This window comes from Oryzias latipes, chromosome 15, assembly GCF_053564925.1.
Source record: "Oryzias latipes strain Hd-rR chromosome 15, Olatipes_Hd-rR_3.1".
Lineage (NCBI taxonomy): Eukaryota > Metazoa > Chordata > Actinopteri > Beloniformes > Adrianichthyidae > Oryzias > Oryzias latipes.
The window spans coordinates 3237761-3256703 of record NC_136251.1 but is presented as its reverse complement, the minus strand read 5'-3'; the positions used below and the strand labels follow the sequence as shown (position 1 = coordinate 3256703).

The following is an 18943-nucleotide window of genomic DNA, read 5'->3' as shown; positions in this document are numbered from 1 at the left end:
GCTGACCATCCAGTACAGGATGGAGAGGATGCTCAGGATTATCCATGATGGATATGAGCTTATTTAAAGTCCTCATCTCCATCACAGATTCAAACGTGTCCATTTTACAACCGATCACGGAGCCAGCTCTTCGGATCAGTTTGTTCAGTCTATTACTGTCCCTGGCAGATATGCTGCCCCCCCAGCAGACCACCGAGAAGAACAGTGTCGGCCACAACAGACTGGTAAAAGATCTCGAGCATTGTGCTGCACACTGTTGTACGATAATACTCCTTCTACAACTCTTATGAGTTGGAATTGGTTTACTTTTTAAATCACTTTAGTTCAAAAAATGATGGAAAAGCCAACGTTAAACTAAATGAGCTGCTGCTCAGAGACCCTCCGAGGCAGGAACACAACCCCCCCCCTTTTCGGGCTCCAGCAGGGGGCACATGTTAGAACTGGGATCCGTCATCTTACATTGAAAGGTTCCTACGGCTACATCTGAGAGCAGAAAAATGTAATTTCATTCTGTTTTGGAGAAATAAATCCTTCCTCCTTACAGCCTTCATAAAACAAATTCATAGCTTATTGCCCCCACCCCACCCCCACCCATTGTGCCAGAAGCAGTGACTGTGATGGTGTTTCATAAATAATGTGTCATGAAGGTTAAATCTGGGTGGGATTCATAATAGAAGACAGGAGCCTTAAATGAACAGTGATTTGAGTTGTTTTTGCGTGTTCCCGTTGCTCATTAGAGGCGAGGAGACGTCTGTGACGGCCTTTCAGGAGAACACGCTCTGTCTTTGGATCAAGGCCACATGGCTGCTCGGACATGGTTCCATGTTGAAGGTCTCCCCCGCTCGCCGCCATCACTGATTCTATCATTGTCCTGTGATCCTCCTCTAAGGCTTAGGTTATTTAAGTGTTTGCTGTTATCCTGGACAGGTGGGTGTGTGTTTCCTGAAGGGGAGGAGCTTGATCCAACACGGAGTCTGCATGAGTCAAGACGCAGATTTTCACTTGAGAAGGTCGATCTGAGATGATGACAGTTAAACCGAATTAAACAAGTGGTGACCATCTGTCACTGTTTGCCCCCTAAAGACACGCCCTCTAAATGACCGCCACTTTTTAACACGTCTAAACTGAACCTCCTTCCAACCAGCTGATGCCCTTTAAACTTTGAATGTAAACAAACACACGTCTGAAAATCTCAGATATCACCAAACAAAGAAGCTCTACATTTCTGGCTGCTGGACAAAAGCCCACAGACCAGGGGTGGGCAATTCCAGGCCTCGAGGGCCGGTGTGTCTGCATGATTTCCAGATACTCTTGCCCTACTCATGGCTGATTACCTGGTTCAGGTGTGTCCAGCCAATCAGAACATGCCAGAGCAGGGTATGCTGGAAAACATGCAGGACTGCGGCCCTCAGTGCCCACCTCTGCCACAGACAGTCCTCAGGTTCCTCTGCATCCAGCCTCAAGTGAAGTCCAAGCGGCTGGATTGCAGCGACAGGCTGGAGAGACGCCCCCTTTTAAGCCGTCCTCGTCCCGTTTTCTCGTGCAGGACTTGACCGTGACGCCACTGCCGGTGTTTCACTCCTTTCTGCTGCTTTCAATAATGTTAGCAGACTTGTAGAGTGTGACTAATGACTGTAAGCGCTAAGAAGAATGGACACCCTGTCAGTGCCTGTAGAGGGAACAGGAAGACAGTTCACTAACCAGCATTCAGACTGAAATGACAGATTTACTCCAGACTTTCAGACTCTTGTTTGTGAAAATCAGACGACCCCTGAAGAAACGGTCCAGGAAAACATAAAGGATGCTCTCAATGTGGGGGGAGATGGTTCTCTTCTTAATCCAAAGAGCAGCTTCCTTCCCCAGGCAGACAGAGCTATCCAGCCATACAGGTTCCAGCTCAGTCCAGGAAAACAAAGACGTTTTCGTGGATCTATTTGTCTGCAGGTGGATGCATCAGAATGGAGCAGAGCAGGGAGGTTGTGACACGTCCAGTCACAACTTTTTTAATAAATAAATACTCAACATTTTCAATTTAAGGCTTAATTTTCTTTTATAAATGTCCTTTATTGTGAGAAAAATTCCACAAGAACATGTTAGAAACTCCAAAGGCCATTTTCATGGATGTGGGTTTTTAAACTTTGGATCAGTTGTTGAGTTTCTCTCCTCTGTTAGAATCAAAATATTCCTTTTCTGTCTGTTTAGTTGTTTTTGCTTGTCAGGCATAGAAACACTTTCAATTAAACGCAGTTTATAGAGCAAAGTGTTAAGTGCTAAAAAAACTGTTGAAATAAAAAGTCAGACAATTCCAGATGTAAATGAAGAGATCTCAGTGACGTTCCACTCTAAACGTCGTCCTAACAACAGACTAACTGTCATCAAAGTGTCAGACATGAAATGATGATGTCAGACTTATGCTCGCAGTCGATAGGCCGGCCGCTTTAAAAAAACCTGCCAGGAGTTAGACGGGTTCTTCGGCTCTGAAGACATGGAGCTTAATGAATTAATAAGATGAAGAGTTTTTCTAAACCTGGGTTGGCGGGAGGAGGGAACTGAGCTGCTTCCTCACAAATCAGCTGTCATAGGCTACGTTCACACTGCAGGCTGAAATGACCCAATTCCGATTATTTTGCCCCTATCTGTATCTGATCTTTTCATGACAGTCTGAACGACACAGATCCGATCTTTTCAAATGCGACCCAGGCCACTTGGGGATGTGGTCCTGAATCCGAAACATATCCGATCTTTTCAATTGCGACCGCCGTCTGACCGGCCAGGCCACATGAATCCGACCCGTACGTCATTGATACGCTACAAACATCATCATTCTGCGTTGAAATAGGCAGGAACGAGAACACAAACATTAACCATGGTGGACGATGCTGCTGAGACCAGTCAGTGGAAGGGAAGCGAGGTCACCGATTGGATTCATATTTGGGGTGACAGCTCTATTCAGGCCAAACTCCAGGGCTTTTATCGCAACCGGGCGGTTTTTGAAAAAATTTCCAGCTAAATGGCCGAGCGTGGTGTTGAACATTTCCCACCATAACTTTTTTTTCTTTCTCCCCTATCCGACCGTGATCAGAAGCGCGGGGGACCCAAGGTGGATCCTCCTCCTCCTCCCTGTTCTGACCCTTAGATTCTCCAGGACTCTCTAGAACGGGTTAATAAAGAGTCCATAGCATTTATTCTGGGGGAAACCTTCTTTTATTACCGTTGTCCTTCCTCCGTAACACACAACATGAATGCGCGCCCACACTGCCCCCCCCCCATTCTCTCCCGCTGCATGCGCTCTTCTCTCTCTTACACAAACGCGCGCGTGCGTGGCCCCAACACATACACATCCCCATTCCACAACAGTGGGTGGTACAGATGATCCTGGCTCCAATGAAAATGAATGTAATAATGCAAAAAGAGCCCCACTGTTGACAACACTGTTGTTGACATCCATTGTTAATGTTAGCTACTTCTGCAAACAACGAGTGAAGTCGTTCACTGTTGAGTACTCTTCTGCGCATGCGGGTCACTTCTGGGTAATTTTCCGTTCACACAGGAGATCACAAAAGTTTGGATTTAATTGGAAATGTGAACAGCCTTGCAAAAAAAATCAATTTTTTTCAAAAAGTCCGAATTGAGCATTAAGCCCTGCAGTGTGAACGTAGCCATAGACGTGGTCAATGTTGACCCCTGCTTGTTGGTCCATTTGGAGGGAAATGTGCTGGAAGGTTCCATCCATACAATAAACCCCCAAAGCAGAACCAAACCCTGCAGAGAAACCAAAGAACTGAACACAAACATGACCGAACGGAGCCCAACCATTTAAAATCAGCCGGACAGGAGGCAATCTGATGATCAGGAGCTTTATACTCCCAGGGAGGAACTCGCTGAAAAGGCTCTTTGACTGAAAGTTGATTTTTGGAGTTGCAAACCACCTTTAATCTCCTGAAGTTTGAGGCCCCAGGAGTGAACATGTCATGGTTTTCATCTGACGTGGTGACTGAGCAACTCAGACGTGTTGGGTTCTCAGGAGCTGCTTCCACAGCAGCATGTCAGGAGAATGCTGCTTCCACAGCTGGATGAGAGGATCAGCCACACTGGGGAGGGACGGTCCAGCCGGGATTAGTCTGGATAAGACACAAAACCCAACTCCGTCTTTTGTCTGGGAGCAGAGAGTGATGTGGGCTTTACCTGCAAGAAGAGCTCAGGGGGGGGGGCGTCTCTGCCTCCCCTGATGTCTGCACATGTGTGTGTGTGTGTGGGGGGGGCTGAGTCAACAGTGCTGTGGGTTTGAGAAGATGACTGAATATTAAGGTGGAGCTGCTTGATTATTATCATCACCATCCCTGCTGTGCATTCCTGCATGGCCCCCCCCCTCACAGAATTCACACTCTGGTCTAACCTTTACTTGTAAATGAAGATGTAATAAAAATGTCAAGAATGTATAAAAACATTTCAATAAAGCTTTACATCATTAACACACCCTGAGTGGAGTAAAGGAAACCCAGTCTCAGCCATGAGGCAGAGCTGCTTCACCTCACAGCCAAACACACTAAATACAGACAATTTCAGTCTGAAAGGATTTAAAGGATTATGCTTAAACACATAAATATATATAGATTGCATGTTTTTTTTTTATCATTAGTAGCCTATACATGTTATGATAGTGGGTGAGGATGATTCCCTGACTGCAGGCTCCGGCTCCACCGTCACCCTAATGAACTGTCTGGCGGGGAGGAAGGAGACCTCTTGGCCCCCCTGCAAACCCAGAAAAAGCTTTTTGTTCTAAAAATGGAGATACATTTTCATAGTTCAATCACCTTTTCAGACGTCACAACAGCTCAGCAGCTGCATTTCACAGAACTTTTATGGGTGTCATTGTTTTTCAGACTTTCCTTGAAATCACTTGTAAATCTGTAGTACCCCCCCCCCCCACCCGTCCCCACCCCCTGCACAAAGCCAATTCAGACTTTGAAGGATCAGGACAAACCAATGGAAAATGATCCTGATCCTAGGATGTGAGGATGACGGAAAACCCAAAGCTGGACAGTGGTGGACAAAATAGTTGGTACCCCTCAGTTAAAGATAGAAAGTCCACAATGCTCACTGAAATGACTTGAAGCTTTCAAAAGTAACAATAAATTAAAATTTATTTATAATTAAATAATCAAAATCAGCCATTACTTTTTAGTTGTTGAGATTAACAACTGTTGTTACAGAATTATTTAAAAAACATACTAATGAAATAGGGCTGGACAAAAATGATGGTACCTCCATAAACGACTGAGAACTAATTGCTCAGGTATTGGAGATCAATTGGCCACTGTGAATGAATGTGTAATAAGTTATTGGGTACCATGTTGATTGAGGCATTTTTTCCAACTGAGAAAAAAATAAAAACAAAAACAAAGCTTCAGATAATCAGGGTGGTATTCCAGAAAGCAGCTTATGTAAGTTACCACGGTAAGTTTAAGGCTAAGGAAGTGGATAACCTCAGCTTTCAGTTCCAAAAACAGAGGTATGTTTCAGGCTATGTCAAGTCAGTTACAGTCAGAGTCATGAACACTTAATGCATGGTACATATTGTAAATCCACACTGTATCATTTATTTTAATTTTAAAAAAGTGAGAAAATCTGCAGCCTCTAACTTAGACATATGAGAGTTAAAGAAGTACAATAAATCAAAATGGAAAAACATTTCGGAGAAAGGTAGTTTGCCATCTCTCTGTGGGTGGAGTGTCCCTGCCCCAAGTGAAGGAGTTTAAATATCTTGGGGTCTTGTTCATGAGTGAGGGAAGACTGGAGCGTGAGATTGACAGGCAGATCGTCCATGGTTATGCGGTCGCTGTATCGGTCCGTTGTGATTTACCGGTCGATCTTTGTTCCAATGCTCACCTATGGTCATGAGCTCTCGGTCACGATAGAAAGAACGAGGTCCTTAATACAAGCAGCTGAAATGAGCTTCCTCCGTAGGGGGGCTGGGCGCTCCCTTAAGGCCTGTTCAAACCGGGACGAATTTCGCCGGCGATTTTCGCCGACGTTTAACGCCTCGTGACTAAACAAAGGGCACCAATGAGAGTGTGCACACCGAGGCGAAAAAACGCCAGGCGTTAAAGCGTCAAAAAAAAAAAACGCCTCGGGTTCGTTTTTTTTTTTCGACGCGTCGCGTCGAAATCTACTCGACCAATGAGAATGGCGCTTTTGCCCACGTGTCTGGAGCTTCTGAAGTTACAGTAAAACACAACTTGGGGGCGCTCAAACACAAAACTGCCTTGCTGAGCACACATACCAGCGAAGAAGATAGACGCCAAGTAGCGTCTACACACAGCCGCGAGGAAATAATGACGGACATTCTAAAATATCCCCGAACCAAGCACCAGTTGGAGCTACTGGTGCTTGAAATATTCATGTTTCCTTTGTATTATTCTGACAAGCGCGTAAATACTTACTCTCTTCTTCTGAGTGAAAAGCGACTTTAAGAAGCGTAAAGTTGCGCAGCGCCACCTTGTGTACAGGAGTATTTCTGTTTTACATTAAGCGCCATCTAATGTCAGGGAATGAAATTGCATGTTCACTCCACTCATCGTCAGTGAAAATCGCCTGGGTGTGAACACAAAAAACGTGGCGAAAAACGCTGGCGAATAACGCCTGGCGAATATTCGTCCCGGTGTGTACGGGCCTTTAGAGATAGGGGACGAGCAGGTTCACCCACGGAGAGCTCGGAGTAGAACCGCTTCTCCTCCACATCCAGAGGAGCCAATTAAGGTGGCTCGGGCATCTAGTCCGGATGCCTCCTGGACGCCTCCCTGGCCCTGGAGAGGTGTTCCGGGCATGTCCCACTGGGCGGAGGCCCCGGGGAAGACCCAGGACACGCTGGAGAGAATATGTCTGTCGGCTGGAGCTGGAGGAAGTGGCTGGGATGAGGAAAGTCTGGGCATCTCTTCTTAGACTGCTGCCATGCGACCCGGTCCCGGATAAGCGGAGGAAGATGGATGGATGGATGGATGGATGGATGGATGGATGGATGGATGGATGGATGGATGGATGGATGGATGGATGGATGGATGGATGGATGGAAAAAAATGTAATTGAATTGGAGTAAAATTACATTTAGTTAGATAAATATGTAAATTTGAGTTGTATAAACAATTATTGAGTTTGATAGACATAAGAAATTAGGTTGAATACATTTAACTCAATTACTTGTTACCAATTGAAGTAATTATATATAATTATATATATATATATATATATATATATATATATATATATATATATATATATATATATATATATATATATATATATATATATAATATACGCCCCTCTCACCCTCCGCAGGTGGTTTCTCCTCCAAGCTCGGGTCCTCTACCAGAGGCCTGGGAGCTTGAGGGTCCTGCAGTATCTTAGCTGTTCCTAGCACTGCGCTTTTCTGGACTGAGAGGTCTGAGGTCTTTCCAGGTATCTGTTGTAGCCACTCCTCCAGCTTGGGGGTTACTGCCCCGAGTGCTCCAATTACCACAGGCCACCTGTCACCTTCACTTTCCAGGCTTTCTCCAGTTCTTCTCTGAGTCCCTGGTATTTCTCCAGTTTCTCATGTTCCTTCTTCCTGATGTTCCCATCGCTTGGTACTGCCACATCCACCACAACGGCTTTCCTCTGTTCTTTATCCACCACTACTGGTTGGTTCGCCATTACCATTCTATCAGTCTGGATCTGGAAGTTCCACAGGATCTTTGCCCTCTCATTCTCTACCACCTTCAGAGGTGTTTCCCATTTTGACCTTGGGGTTTCCAGTCCATATTCTGCACACATGTTCCTGTATATTATTCCAGCCACTTGATTGTGGCGCTCCATGTATGCTTTCCCTACCAGCATCTTACAGCCTGAAGTCATGTGCTGGATTGTTTCAGGCACCTCTTTGCACAGCCTACACCTTTTGTCTTGTCTGGTGTGGTATATCTGAGCCTCTATGGCTCTGGTGCTCAGGGCTTGTTCCTGAGCTGCCAGGATGAGTGTTTCAGTGCTGTCCTGTAGGCCAGCCCTTTCTAGCCATTGGTAGGACTTCTTGATATCAGCCACTTCAGTTATGGTCCGGTGGTACATCCCATGCAGGGGTTTGTCCTCCCATGAGGATCTGTCCTCCAGCACTGTATCCTCTGCTCTCCATTGCCTGAGACATTCACTGAGCACACTGTCAGTTGGAGCCTTGAGCTTGATTTACTCATGCATCTTGGATGTTTCATCCTGGATAGTGGCTTCTACGCTCACTAGTCCTTGGCCTCCTTCCTTGTGGTTAGCATACAGTCTCAGGGTGCTGGATTTGGGATAGAACCCTCCATGCATGGTGAGGAGCTTTCATGTTTTAACATCCGTGGTCTGTATCTCTTCCTTTGGCCATCTTATTATTCCTGCAGGGTATCTGATAACTGGCAGTGCGTAGCTGTTTATTGCCCAGGTCTTATTTTTGCCATTGAGCTGGCTTCTCAGGACTTGCCTTACTCGTTGGAGGTATTTAGCTGTTGCAGCTTTCCTTGTTGCCTGCTCCAGGTTGCCATTTGCCTGCGGAATTCCAAGGTACTTGTAACTGTCCTCAATGTCTGCTATTGTTCCTTCTGGGAGTGAGACCCCTCCTGTGTGGACTACCTTGCCTCTCTTTGTCACCATCCGGCTGCATTTCTCGAGCCCGAATGACATCCCAATGTCAGTACTGTAGATCCTGGTGGTGTGGATCAGGGATTCAATGTCACGCTCACTCTTAGCATATAGCTTGATGTCATCCATGTAGAGGAGGTGACTGATGTTGGCCCCATTTCTGAGTCGGTATCCATAGCCAGTCTTGTTGATTATTTGGCTGAGGGGGTTCAGACCTGTGCAGAACAGCAGTGGGGACAGAGCATCACCTTGGTATATCCCACATTTGATGGACACTTGTGCAAGTGGCTTCCCATTGGCTTCAAGGGTGGTTTTCCACAGCTTCATTGAGTTTCCTATGAGGGCTCTTAGAGTCCTGTTGATGTTGTACAGCTCCAAGCACTCAGTGATCCATGTGTGTGGCATTGAGTCATAGGCTTTCTTGTAATCAATCCAGGCTGTGCACAGGTTGGTGTGTCGTGACTTGCAGTCTTGAGCGACTGTTCTGTCAACCAGGAGTTGGTGTTTGGCTCCTCTGGAGTCTCTACCAATGCCCTTTTGTGTTTTGCTCATGTGTTGATCCATGTGCCTATTTATCTTGGCTGACATGAGCTTCTATGTTGTGGAGAGACAGGTTATTATATATATACCTACCCATATATATACGCGCCACAATGAAAATAGAAATAAGATCAGAAACTTGTGCGTTTACTTTTTCTGTTCTTTTTCTCCAAGCAGAAACTCTTTCTTTTAATGATGATGCAGCCGTATTACTTTTTTGATTGTCGTATAATCTTCATACGCCGTCATTAAAACCTCAGACTCCGTCTCCCTGACGTGTAGCGCTGTCTTTATTTCTCCACGCGTTTCCATGGTGACTCCGGATATCGGCGATCCATTGAGCATGTCTTTATGTACCTGCTGTGCACGTGCATTAACCCAGGGTTACCAAGTGGAGCGTAATTACGCTAACTCATATCCGGTCTTTTGGAACCGACATACCCAGAGTAAGCAAGTTCAGGCGGATTTCAGCCAGAGTTCAGGGTTAAACTCAGGCTAGTTTAAACATGCTTTCTGGAATACCGCCTGCTGACCAGAGGTTATTTTGCTTTTATCTTGCGGTCTGGCCCACTTGAGATCAAATGGGTTGAATGTGGCCCCTGAACCAAAACCAGTTTAACACCCCTGAGCTAGAGCTTCAACGCTTACTCTGTCCCGCCCATTTTCAGCAGGTTGTTGATGTGGGTGGAGCATGCATCAGTCCCACTTTAGGGCTTAATGATGGAGAGTCACATCATGCTGGAAAATGTCTGGCTGCAAACATTTGGCGGTCAGAGAGCAGCTTTTCCTGGTCAGAGTGATGGTGGCAGCAGTTGAGTTGCTGATGTTTCGTTGCTGTTCACTCAACTGTAAAGTGTGAGAAAGAATAAGATCTGGGAGTCAGTGTGAAAGCCATTTTCTGCTGCATGAAGCTGAACTTTCTTAGTGATTCTCTCTTTTTCTGTTTCTCCTTTTCTTCACAGTAAACTTTGACCACTTCCAGATATTGCGGGCTATTGGAAAAGGGAGCTTTGGAAAGGTAATGGAGTCTTAATTTCTGTCTGTCTTAATGTCTCTCTGTCTGTGTGTGTGTGTGTGTCTGTCTAATTGCCTCCAGCAGTCAGTGTCTGGGGGGAGAGATTAGCCTTGGTTCTCATCGTATTATGGTTCTTAAAGATCAGTGTTTTCTCTGATTTAAACTTCTCATGTTTCATTTTTAAACTGTTTTCAACAGGAGCTCATTCAATAAGGCCTTTTTATAGAGGTAATTAAATTTTTCATCTGGTGCCAGCTAACCTGTTGGGAGTTCTGACCCGTGTCTCCGTTTAATTACCGCGCAGCTTTATCTGCATTTGTCCTGGTGCTCAGTGTGTGGCTGGTAAAGACAGCTGAGCCTTTCTGCTCCTCTCACGTCAGCGTTTGGGTCTGAAGCCTTCACTGGAGAAGCATTCTGGCTCATTAGTGACTTTAGACTTTGTTTTTCAGAAAACTACCTTGGTGAGAACTGTGGCACTCCATCTGCAGGTCCAGTAATGAGTCGTCAGATAAATGTGTGCACGTCAGCACATGATTGGAACTCCAGAGGCAGCAAAGGCGTCTGCCCCCAATCCAAACTCAGATCAGCCGGTTCTTTCTAAAGTTAGCTTCAAGTTGAATTTCCACACATCAATGTGGTTTTATTGATATTTCGCTGTAAAAAGGAGCAGACAGGCTGCAGGATCCGGTGTGGAGAGAACATTCACCTGTCAGAAAGGCAAATGTCACAAAGAGCCCTAACTCTTGTACTATCCTAGGCACTTTGACATTGGGAGTTGGGTCATCTAGACCCACTAGACAGTGCTCTGAACCTTTTTTCTTCAATGATTTGTGATCTTCACTGGTGTCCATGGATTACATGAAATCTTTCCACCTTTATCCACCTTTGTCGTGGTAGGGAGAACACGTCAATGGAAGGGTGGGGGTGGGGGTTATCTAAGATAGCACAAGGGTTGAAGTGTCGCGCTGAGCTCTCAGTCGGTCTGCGCCAACACGACTATGATCTGTGTCTTAGTGTCACTTCATGGAGCAGCCAGCAGCCTGATGCAGGATGCTGGTTTGGGTAAAACCTGTGTTTGGTACCCCAGTCTCCCGCCTGGCGGTCGCAGTGTTCAGGACATCTGTCGAGTCCTGGCTTTTTCCCAGACAGATGATCATGTGTCATTACTTTCTCATCTCTTTCTTGTGACTTTTACACTTTTTCAACTGCTTTGCATTAAATGTGGTTGCAGTCCTGCTTCCAGTCTAACCTTTCTGCAACTCTCAAAGGAAAAGTTCACTTTGGACTTCACCGTTAAGTATACAGGGCTCCAGACTAACTTTTTTCACTAGGAGCACTGTGGCCCCTGAATGAAAATTTTAGGGGCACAACCTGAAAATTTAGGGGCGCATACCGTAAATCAACATGCAAACCAGATCTTCTAATTTCCACTGTATTATAAATACACTAAATAAAATAAATAAAGTAAATAAATACTTTAATTATAGATGCAAAAATTACAATCTGCTTTTTCAAATTCAGTGTCAGATTTTATTCTGCACTTTTGAAGATGCAACAAGAAGGTAAACTGACAGCAGCATCGCTGTCATGACAAAAAAAAATAGTAAACAATATACCATAAATTTAGAATAAAAAAAGTTTTTAGTAACAAGTGATTACCGTAATAACCTTTCGGTCATTTCACAGTTAAGAACAATACTTAAATGTATGTAAACATTAGGGGATGGAAATTCATGTTGGCGAAACCAAATAGGTGCAGCCAAGATGCACAATAATTTGAGATCACCCAGATGGACGTAACGCTGCACAGATCACCTGGTGTGAGACATATTTTTGTTTTTGCTCTAACATCACCTGTCAATCAAAACCAAAATATCACCAGAAAGGGGCGGAATCAAGACCCCAACCTGACCAAACACAGCTGGAAATTTAGTACTGAACTGACTGAAAGCTGCCCTACAGACTACAAAACAATGCATTATGGGACATGCGTCCTGATGGGTTTTTGTAGTTCACAGATCAATTAAAATAATTTAAAATACCAACTGATTAAAAAAAGGCTACATACATCACAAAACATTGAAATAATTATAAAAGATGTAATATCACAGATCGTACTTAGGGGGAGAGGCATAATTATTAAATTGAATGTTAAGGACAACTCCAACTTCCTGTTGCAGCTTCGCCTTCATGCCCATGCCCCCCCCCCCCCCCCCCCCCCCCCCCGGGCGCTGGTTCATCTCAAACACGCAGTAGCGGTTTTAGGCACGGGCCATACGGGCGATCGCCCGGGGCGGAAAAATGACGGAGGGGCGGCGCCAGCGGCTCAGCTCTTGTAAAATACTTTATGCATCACTATTGGTTTACTTATATCACAGAGTTTGTAACAGCCTGAAACCTGGCGGCGCCCCCGCCCCGCAGCTGCGCTCCCTCCTGTCTTTGAGAAGTAGACGCAAATGTGTGTGAGAAGGAGAAGGGAGGGGGCGCGGGGTGAAGAAGGAGAAGGGAGGGGGCGCGGGGTGAAGGGTGCAGGCTGAGGTGAGCACGGAGCACAAAACGCATGCGCAAACCTGGCTGGATCTTCTTCCAGGGGGGCGACGGTCACAGGCCAGGGCTCAGTGCTTGATGTAAAAATAAAAATAAAAATTGCGCCGCCATGTAGCGAATTGGCGCCCCTGGGTGCAGCTGCACGCGCTCCTGCAGGAAATGTTTGACGAACGGGGGGGGGGGGGGGGGGGGGGGGCTGCGGGTATAAAAAAAGTATAAAAAAATCATGCTTTTTTGGTTATTTCAAATAAAAAATGGGAAAACAAAAAAAAATTCCTCACTTAGATTACAGTTGGTTTAGTCGACAGACTTGATACCTATGTCAGGACATTTATGCTAAATGCAAAAACATCTGAAATATGGACAAAAAAGGTCAAAGCTGGTGCCCAATTTAGAAAGAAAAGAGAAGAAGAGGAGAAAAGAGACAAAGAAAAGGTTATTATCGCATAGCTAGATGCACGTTTTCTAAATTCGAATGCTACCTGCCCTACAACAACAACAACGTTGCAGAGGAAAAATCTCTTGTTTGGTCTATCATGACCAAAACTGAAGTAGGCCCAAATATTGCAAATAACGTCATTTTTAAGATATTTATTCTTAAATGTTTGCTCTGCCTTAACTTGTAACATTAGTTATGATTCGTGTGTCTGTCTGCTCTGCTGTAACACAAAGTTTTTGTTGTGTTTTATTGTTGTATATTAGTTCATAATGTTAAATAAGCTGTGATGGTACTGCTGCTGCTGTTAGCTTTTCAAAACTCCAGTTGATCAAGTCATACCTGAGATCACCAATGTCTCAGGAGCAACTCACTAACCTGCTGTTGTTAGTATCAATCATTCAGGGGGGGAGCAGATTTCATATGATGACGTTATTGACAAGCTTGCATCAGGAAGGCCACAAAGGTTAGGTTTAGTTAGTGTTTTCTCTTCTTAGTGCTGCAGTTACATTTATTCTAGTGTATTATTAGTGTGATTTGTAGTTTATAATATTTATTTCAGATTGTTTGTGTTTATTAAATATTTCCTAACTGTATTTTCAGTTACAATAAATGGACAAAGTGACTCTATGGGGGGGGGCGCTAGAGGAGGGCCTCGCCCGGGGAGTAATTCAGGGTAGAACCGCCACTGCAAACACGTCTATCGTTGCATTTTCCACACGTGTTTTAAGTGCGTCTAAGACTAAATCGTGTTGTCGCTCACACGTGTTTATGTTCGAGCCCCGTTAGCTGTCACGCATGTAGGTGTGGGACATTTATGCTCCTCAGCTGACCATCTCCCGCGGGAGCGATGTGCTGTCGTTACAGCCGTGCATGAGAGCCGTGGTTTGCTTCGCGAGTTTGAGACCCCTGCTGTACACTCTGGCACTGGTACACTAGCCGCAGGTCGAAAGAACGAATCAATAGTTCGCTAGCTGTTCATAGCTCAGACGCACATATCAGGTTGTGATGATTTGTCTCCGTTTCCTTCCCACAGACGTTAACGCGCGCTCGATTATCTCTAGGCCCCGCCCCTCCACATATTTTAGCCACTTGCAGTGACTTTCCCTATTCTTCTCACACGCATTGGCCGCCTCAGGCATCACTCAATGACATGCGAGTGTGCGCTCGCGTGTGCTCCAGTCTCACGAGTGTGTGTGTCTGTCTGCGTGCGTGTGGGCTCGCGTCTCATTGATGATTTCATTGCTCATTTCATTGATCATTGACGGGCCGCTTCCACGTTTAATGAATAAAAAAATACGGAGGGTGGGGGAGGCAAATTTACTGGTCGCGCATGTGCGACTGGATGTAAAATTCAGTCGCACACTCTCAAAGTTTGGTCGCAAAATGCGAGCAAATGGTCGCAGTCTGGAGCCCTGGTATAGCTTTCCTTCCTCTTTCCCGCCCAGATTTTAGCATCACTGACCCATCCTGAGCAGAAACACACAGAACAGCTTTGAGTGCGGAGGAGGGAGAGCTTCTCTGTCAGGCAGAACTAAACATCACCAAAGTCCTGCTCTGCAGCCGCTGGAGTTGGACAGTCTCAGTCTCAGCATCAGTCTTCAGATACACACAGAAGCAGCTGAACTCTTATCCTCCATCCCAGTTCTCCGAAATCACTAGAGGTCCAATTATTTCACTGTTTTCAAAGAAAACGAAGCAGCGTTCCAAAGGGTGGAGTGGTGCTTTGTTATGTAAGATTTCCAGAATAACATAACCATTGCTTGGTGCTTTAAGAAAATGTTCCTAAGCTCCTCAGGGGCGTTAAATATTGACTTGAGCTGTCTGCATGCAGTCCTCTGCTACTGCCTTTTTCTTCTGTCCTTGGCAGAAGTTTTGTGCAGAGGGTGAGTGGGTGTGAGGACCATGAGAACATTGTGAAGGCCTGGAACTGGGCTCAGATGCTGCCTCACTCACATTGCTGTGCAGCCAATCTGCTGGTGCAGCAGAGCTTTGGAGACGTGAACAAAGACGTCAAAAAGTCATTTTTAATTCCTCTGGTTCTGTTGTTTTGTGCTGTGTGACTGACTGTGGACACCCCCACCACACACACACACACACCCGCACACACCCACACACCCACCCACCCCCACACACACACACACCTACGCACACACACACCCACACCCGCACACACACACACACACACACACACCCACGCACACACACACACACACACACACAGAAGAATCTGAGCTCAACAAGCAGATTTGTCAGGAGCCAAAACTAACAGGTGTTTTTAGCCGAGGCCCGTGTCAACAAGAGTAACCCTGCAGGCCCCTTATGGGGGGGCCCACAGAGAGAGTAGCCCTCCACAGGGGGAGTGGCACCGAGCCGAAGAGCCCCCAACAGCGAGCGACTGACTGGCGCCTGCACTCACACTGATGGGGAAACCTGGAGAGCGACGAGAACGAGCAAAGCTCTCAGCAGCCCAATGTTCCACAGAAACGATGGACTCTTCCAGGCGGTGATATGAATTTTCTTCACAGATGGGAGTAAAAAAATGTCAGTTTCAGCCAAAACCTGCTCGATCCTCTGAAGTGACACTCATGCAGTCGGGTGATTATCTGAAGAAAAGCTCGATAACTGAACAGCAGAGTTTTCATGATGAACCGCTGACTCCTCACAAATGAGAAAACCCTTTCCAGCTCTACACACATCTTTAGATTTGAGCATTCAAACCATGATCCCTCTGCTCAAGTCAAACTCTTTGGCCTGGAAAGTCACACATCATTCACACTGTAGTGTTGCACAACAGAGTTCCCTTTCCAGCCATGACCTGAGGATCAGTGCGGCATCGTAGTCCTGACTTTTTTTTTCTGTCACCACGTTGACCACTAACATGATGCTTCCTGCTCGTTTGGTTTTCTGGATTTGATCAGACCTGTCCAAAACAAAGACCTCCACGTTTGTTTTCTGAGCTGTGCTGCTGCAGAGTTTTGACTTGAGACATTTTCCAGAAGCTTCTAGGAGTTTTTGAAATGCGTCGCTGACTGTTAAGGGTTTTAATTGTGTAGCAGCACAGGAGTGTTAGTGAAGTCTGTGTTTGCACAGGGTAAAGCTTGGCTCTGACAGGGTTTGAACAGTTGTGTGTCTGATGTCGGGAGCATCTCTGCTCAGGCAGGTGCAGTAAGGACGGGTACTTTGGTGGCCTTCATCTCCCAGCAGAGCTGCAGCTCTGGGGGCCCCACGCTCTGCCTCAGAGGAAGGATAATTGCTTTCTGCTTCCCAGCGCCCCCTCTCTTGCTTCCCACTTTTTCCCTGGAGCTCCGCACCTCGTCCCCCCTACCCCTCCGTGCTCTCGGCTCTGGGAACTGATCCTTCGTCTGGAGGGCTCATTAGAGTCGGGGCTCTCCGGGGGAAATGGTGATCTGGCAGCGACAGCGGTTCAATGACAGCTCCCTGACGCCAACAGTCACATGTCCAGGTTCACATCCAGACTGTGAGGCGGATGCGGATGCAGATTGACAAGGAAGGTCAGAGGTGGTGGAGGACCTCAGCTGGCGTTCCCCTCCTCTTCTTCACTTGTGCCACATGGACATTTTACCAGGAAGAAAATCTTATTAGGCGAGCATGGAGACAGAGAAATGAGCAGACACCAGGAGGAAAAGCAGAAGGGGAGACGCTGACTGTGCTCGTCATGTCGAACAAAGATATCTGTGTCTGCAGAAAGGTCAGAGAGTGATGAAGCCTGTGTTAATGTCATTGTTTGGCTTCCTGTCGTTACACTCGGAGCCCGCCTGCATTAAAGACACACAGCCAAGCCACACATCCTCACAAAGGCCTCCGCTTTACCTCCCAGCTGCAGGTGGAAAGGTCAGGATCCGTTTTACAGCGTGCAGCTTTGGAGCTCAGATTCAGCGTAGCTCCAGGCAACCTTTTAACCCAGAAATGAGAGCCTTCTGCTGCACTCCGCTCTCCCCGCTCTCCCGGCACAAAGCTCGGCTGCACAGCCAATAAAAGCAGGGAGCATATGGCTGCAACAGCTTTAGGACACATAAATCTGCTGAAAGAGCTCATGCTCTTTTATTTATCAGACTATTTATACTTATCTGAAGCTGTATTTTTGTAGAAATTTTGGCTCAGAGATTTACCCCCCCCCCCCCAAAAAAACCCCACCAATACTGCCAACAAACTTTAATAAATTCAGAAAAGCAAATGTTGTAAAACCTCCAAACGTTCTTCTTCCTGGGCTGTACAGGTCTGAGCCAGCGAGCGTGAGGCCAGCGTCTCCTGAAGTTCTCCTCCTCCATCTGCGTCCATAGCATCCTTCTCCAACTGCCTGTCTGTCAGAAACAGAGAACCACTTCAGAAAACTGAATCAGCGGCTCGTGGATTTATCAGGGCGACCAATCAGACCCCAGATCACCTGACAGTGCTCCGGAGGGGGACGCAGCTTCAAACTTCAGAGTTCTCTGGGAGAAGCTTTTTCTATTCTAATATGGTGTAATATTGCAGATTGTCTCCATTTGTATTTGACGAACAAAGCAACACCTGTAGGAGATCTGCTGTCCTTGTCTTTGAAAGATCACCATGGTTGCTCTGTATCTTTGTTCTTCATTCTTTCTTTTCTGCTAAATACTGTTTGTGCAGAAACTTTCCCAAAGTGTGCAGAAATCCCTTCCATAGTTTTCACTCATGTCTTCCTAACTTGCACGTTGACTTCACCCAGTTGCTGTTGTGGGGGAAGTTCCTGTCAGCACGTTGAGGCAGGCATTTCCACAGATGTGTTGCTCCCGTGTCGGTTCCGTGTGGCTCCGTGTTCTGGAGCTGTCAAAGACGGAGGCCCCGTCAGCTGTCAGAAAAAAGTGCCCTTGGTGTGTGAGGGCCTCCTGCACGCCGCTGTCAGTCATTACCTGTGTTTAGGGACATAAGTCCTGCATATAAATGAGCAGACGGCACCTTTTCTTCCTCACTGCACTGCCATGCTTTACCCCGTCTGACTCCTGGAAGTCCGTCCAGGAGGGCAGCTGCTTTCGTGCATCAGGGAGCTGTGCAGGAAGACTCCGAAACTCACTTTCCTGCAGGCTGACAGCAGCAAACAGAGCAGGACACCCGGAGGGACGAACCAAATGAAAGAGAAAAATGTTCCTGCTTCTCTCAGGACGACGTATTTATCAGACCCTGAAATTGTGTTTGCCTCGTGTGCGTCTCTTAAAGCACAGCACTGGAGCTTTTAAACATACATGCTTTATCTTGGTGATGTTTTTGGTAACACAGTTTCACTGCAGAAACTGTTAACTCCGCCCACCTAAACATTGTTCCAAAAAAAGGCGATCTTCCTATCATGAAGCTCCGCCCCCTAGAGCCAAAGGAACGTGCATCCTTCACTGTCGGCAACAGAGTGGCGTTTCTCACTCAGGAATCAGTTGTTGTTGGGGGGGGGGGGGGGGGGGGGCTAAAACATGTTACTGCTGCCTGTGGAAAAGATGGAGGAAGGGCGTGGCCACGATGAAAACCTGCTTTTTGGCCGTGTGGTCCTTTTACCAGCTTTGAAATCACAAACTCATAAGCACCCAGGTGTTGTTCTGAAAATGAAACTCTCCTCCTCATCATGGAGGATGTCTTCCCTGCTTCTTCCAGCAGCGTGGTTCCGATGTCATCACTCTGTTTTCATGCCTTCTAAACCCACCCAGGCTCCTACCCGGTTCTGCTGGGCTCCTGCTGGAGGCCCGCCTCCGGACATCAGCTGACGGGAGCGTCGTCCGCGGCGGCGC

General features: G+C 46.5%; 1 protein-coding gene across 1 annotated transcript in view; it reads left to right on the top strand.

The window, feature by feature from the left end:
* stk32c (serine/threonine kinase 32C) overlaps positions 1-18943 on the top strand; it is a 90921-nt gene that overhangs the window by 25980 nt on the left and 45998 nt on the right. The window contains exon 2 of the mRNA XM_023963090.2: positions 10152-10207. Coding sequence (XP_023818858.1) covers positions 10152-10207 — 56 coding nt within the window. The remainder of the gene's footprint in view (positions 1-10151; positions 10208-18943) is intronic.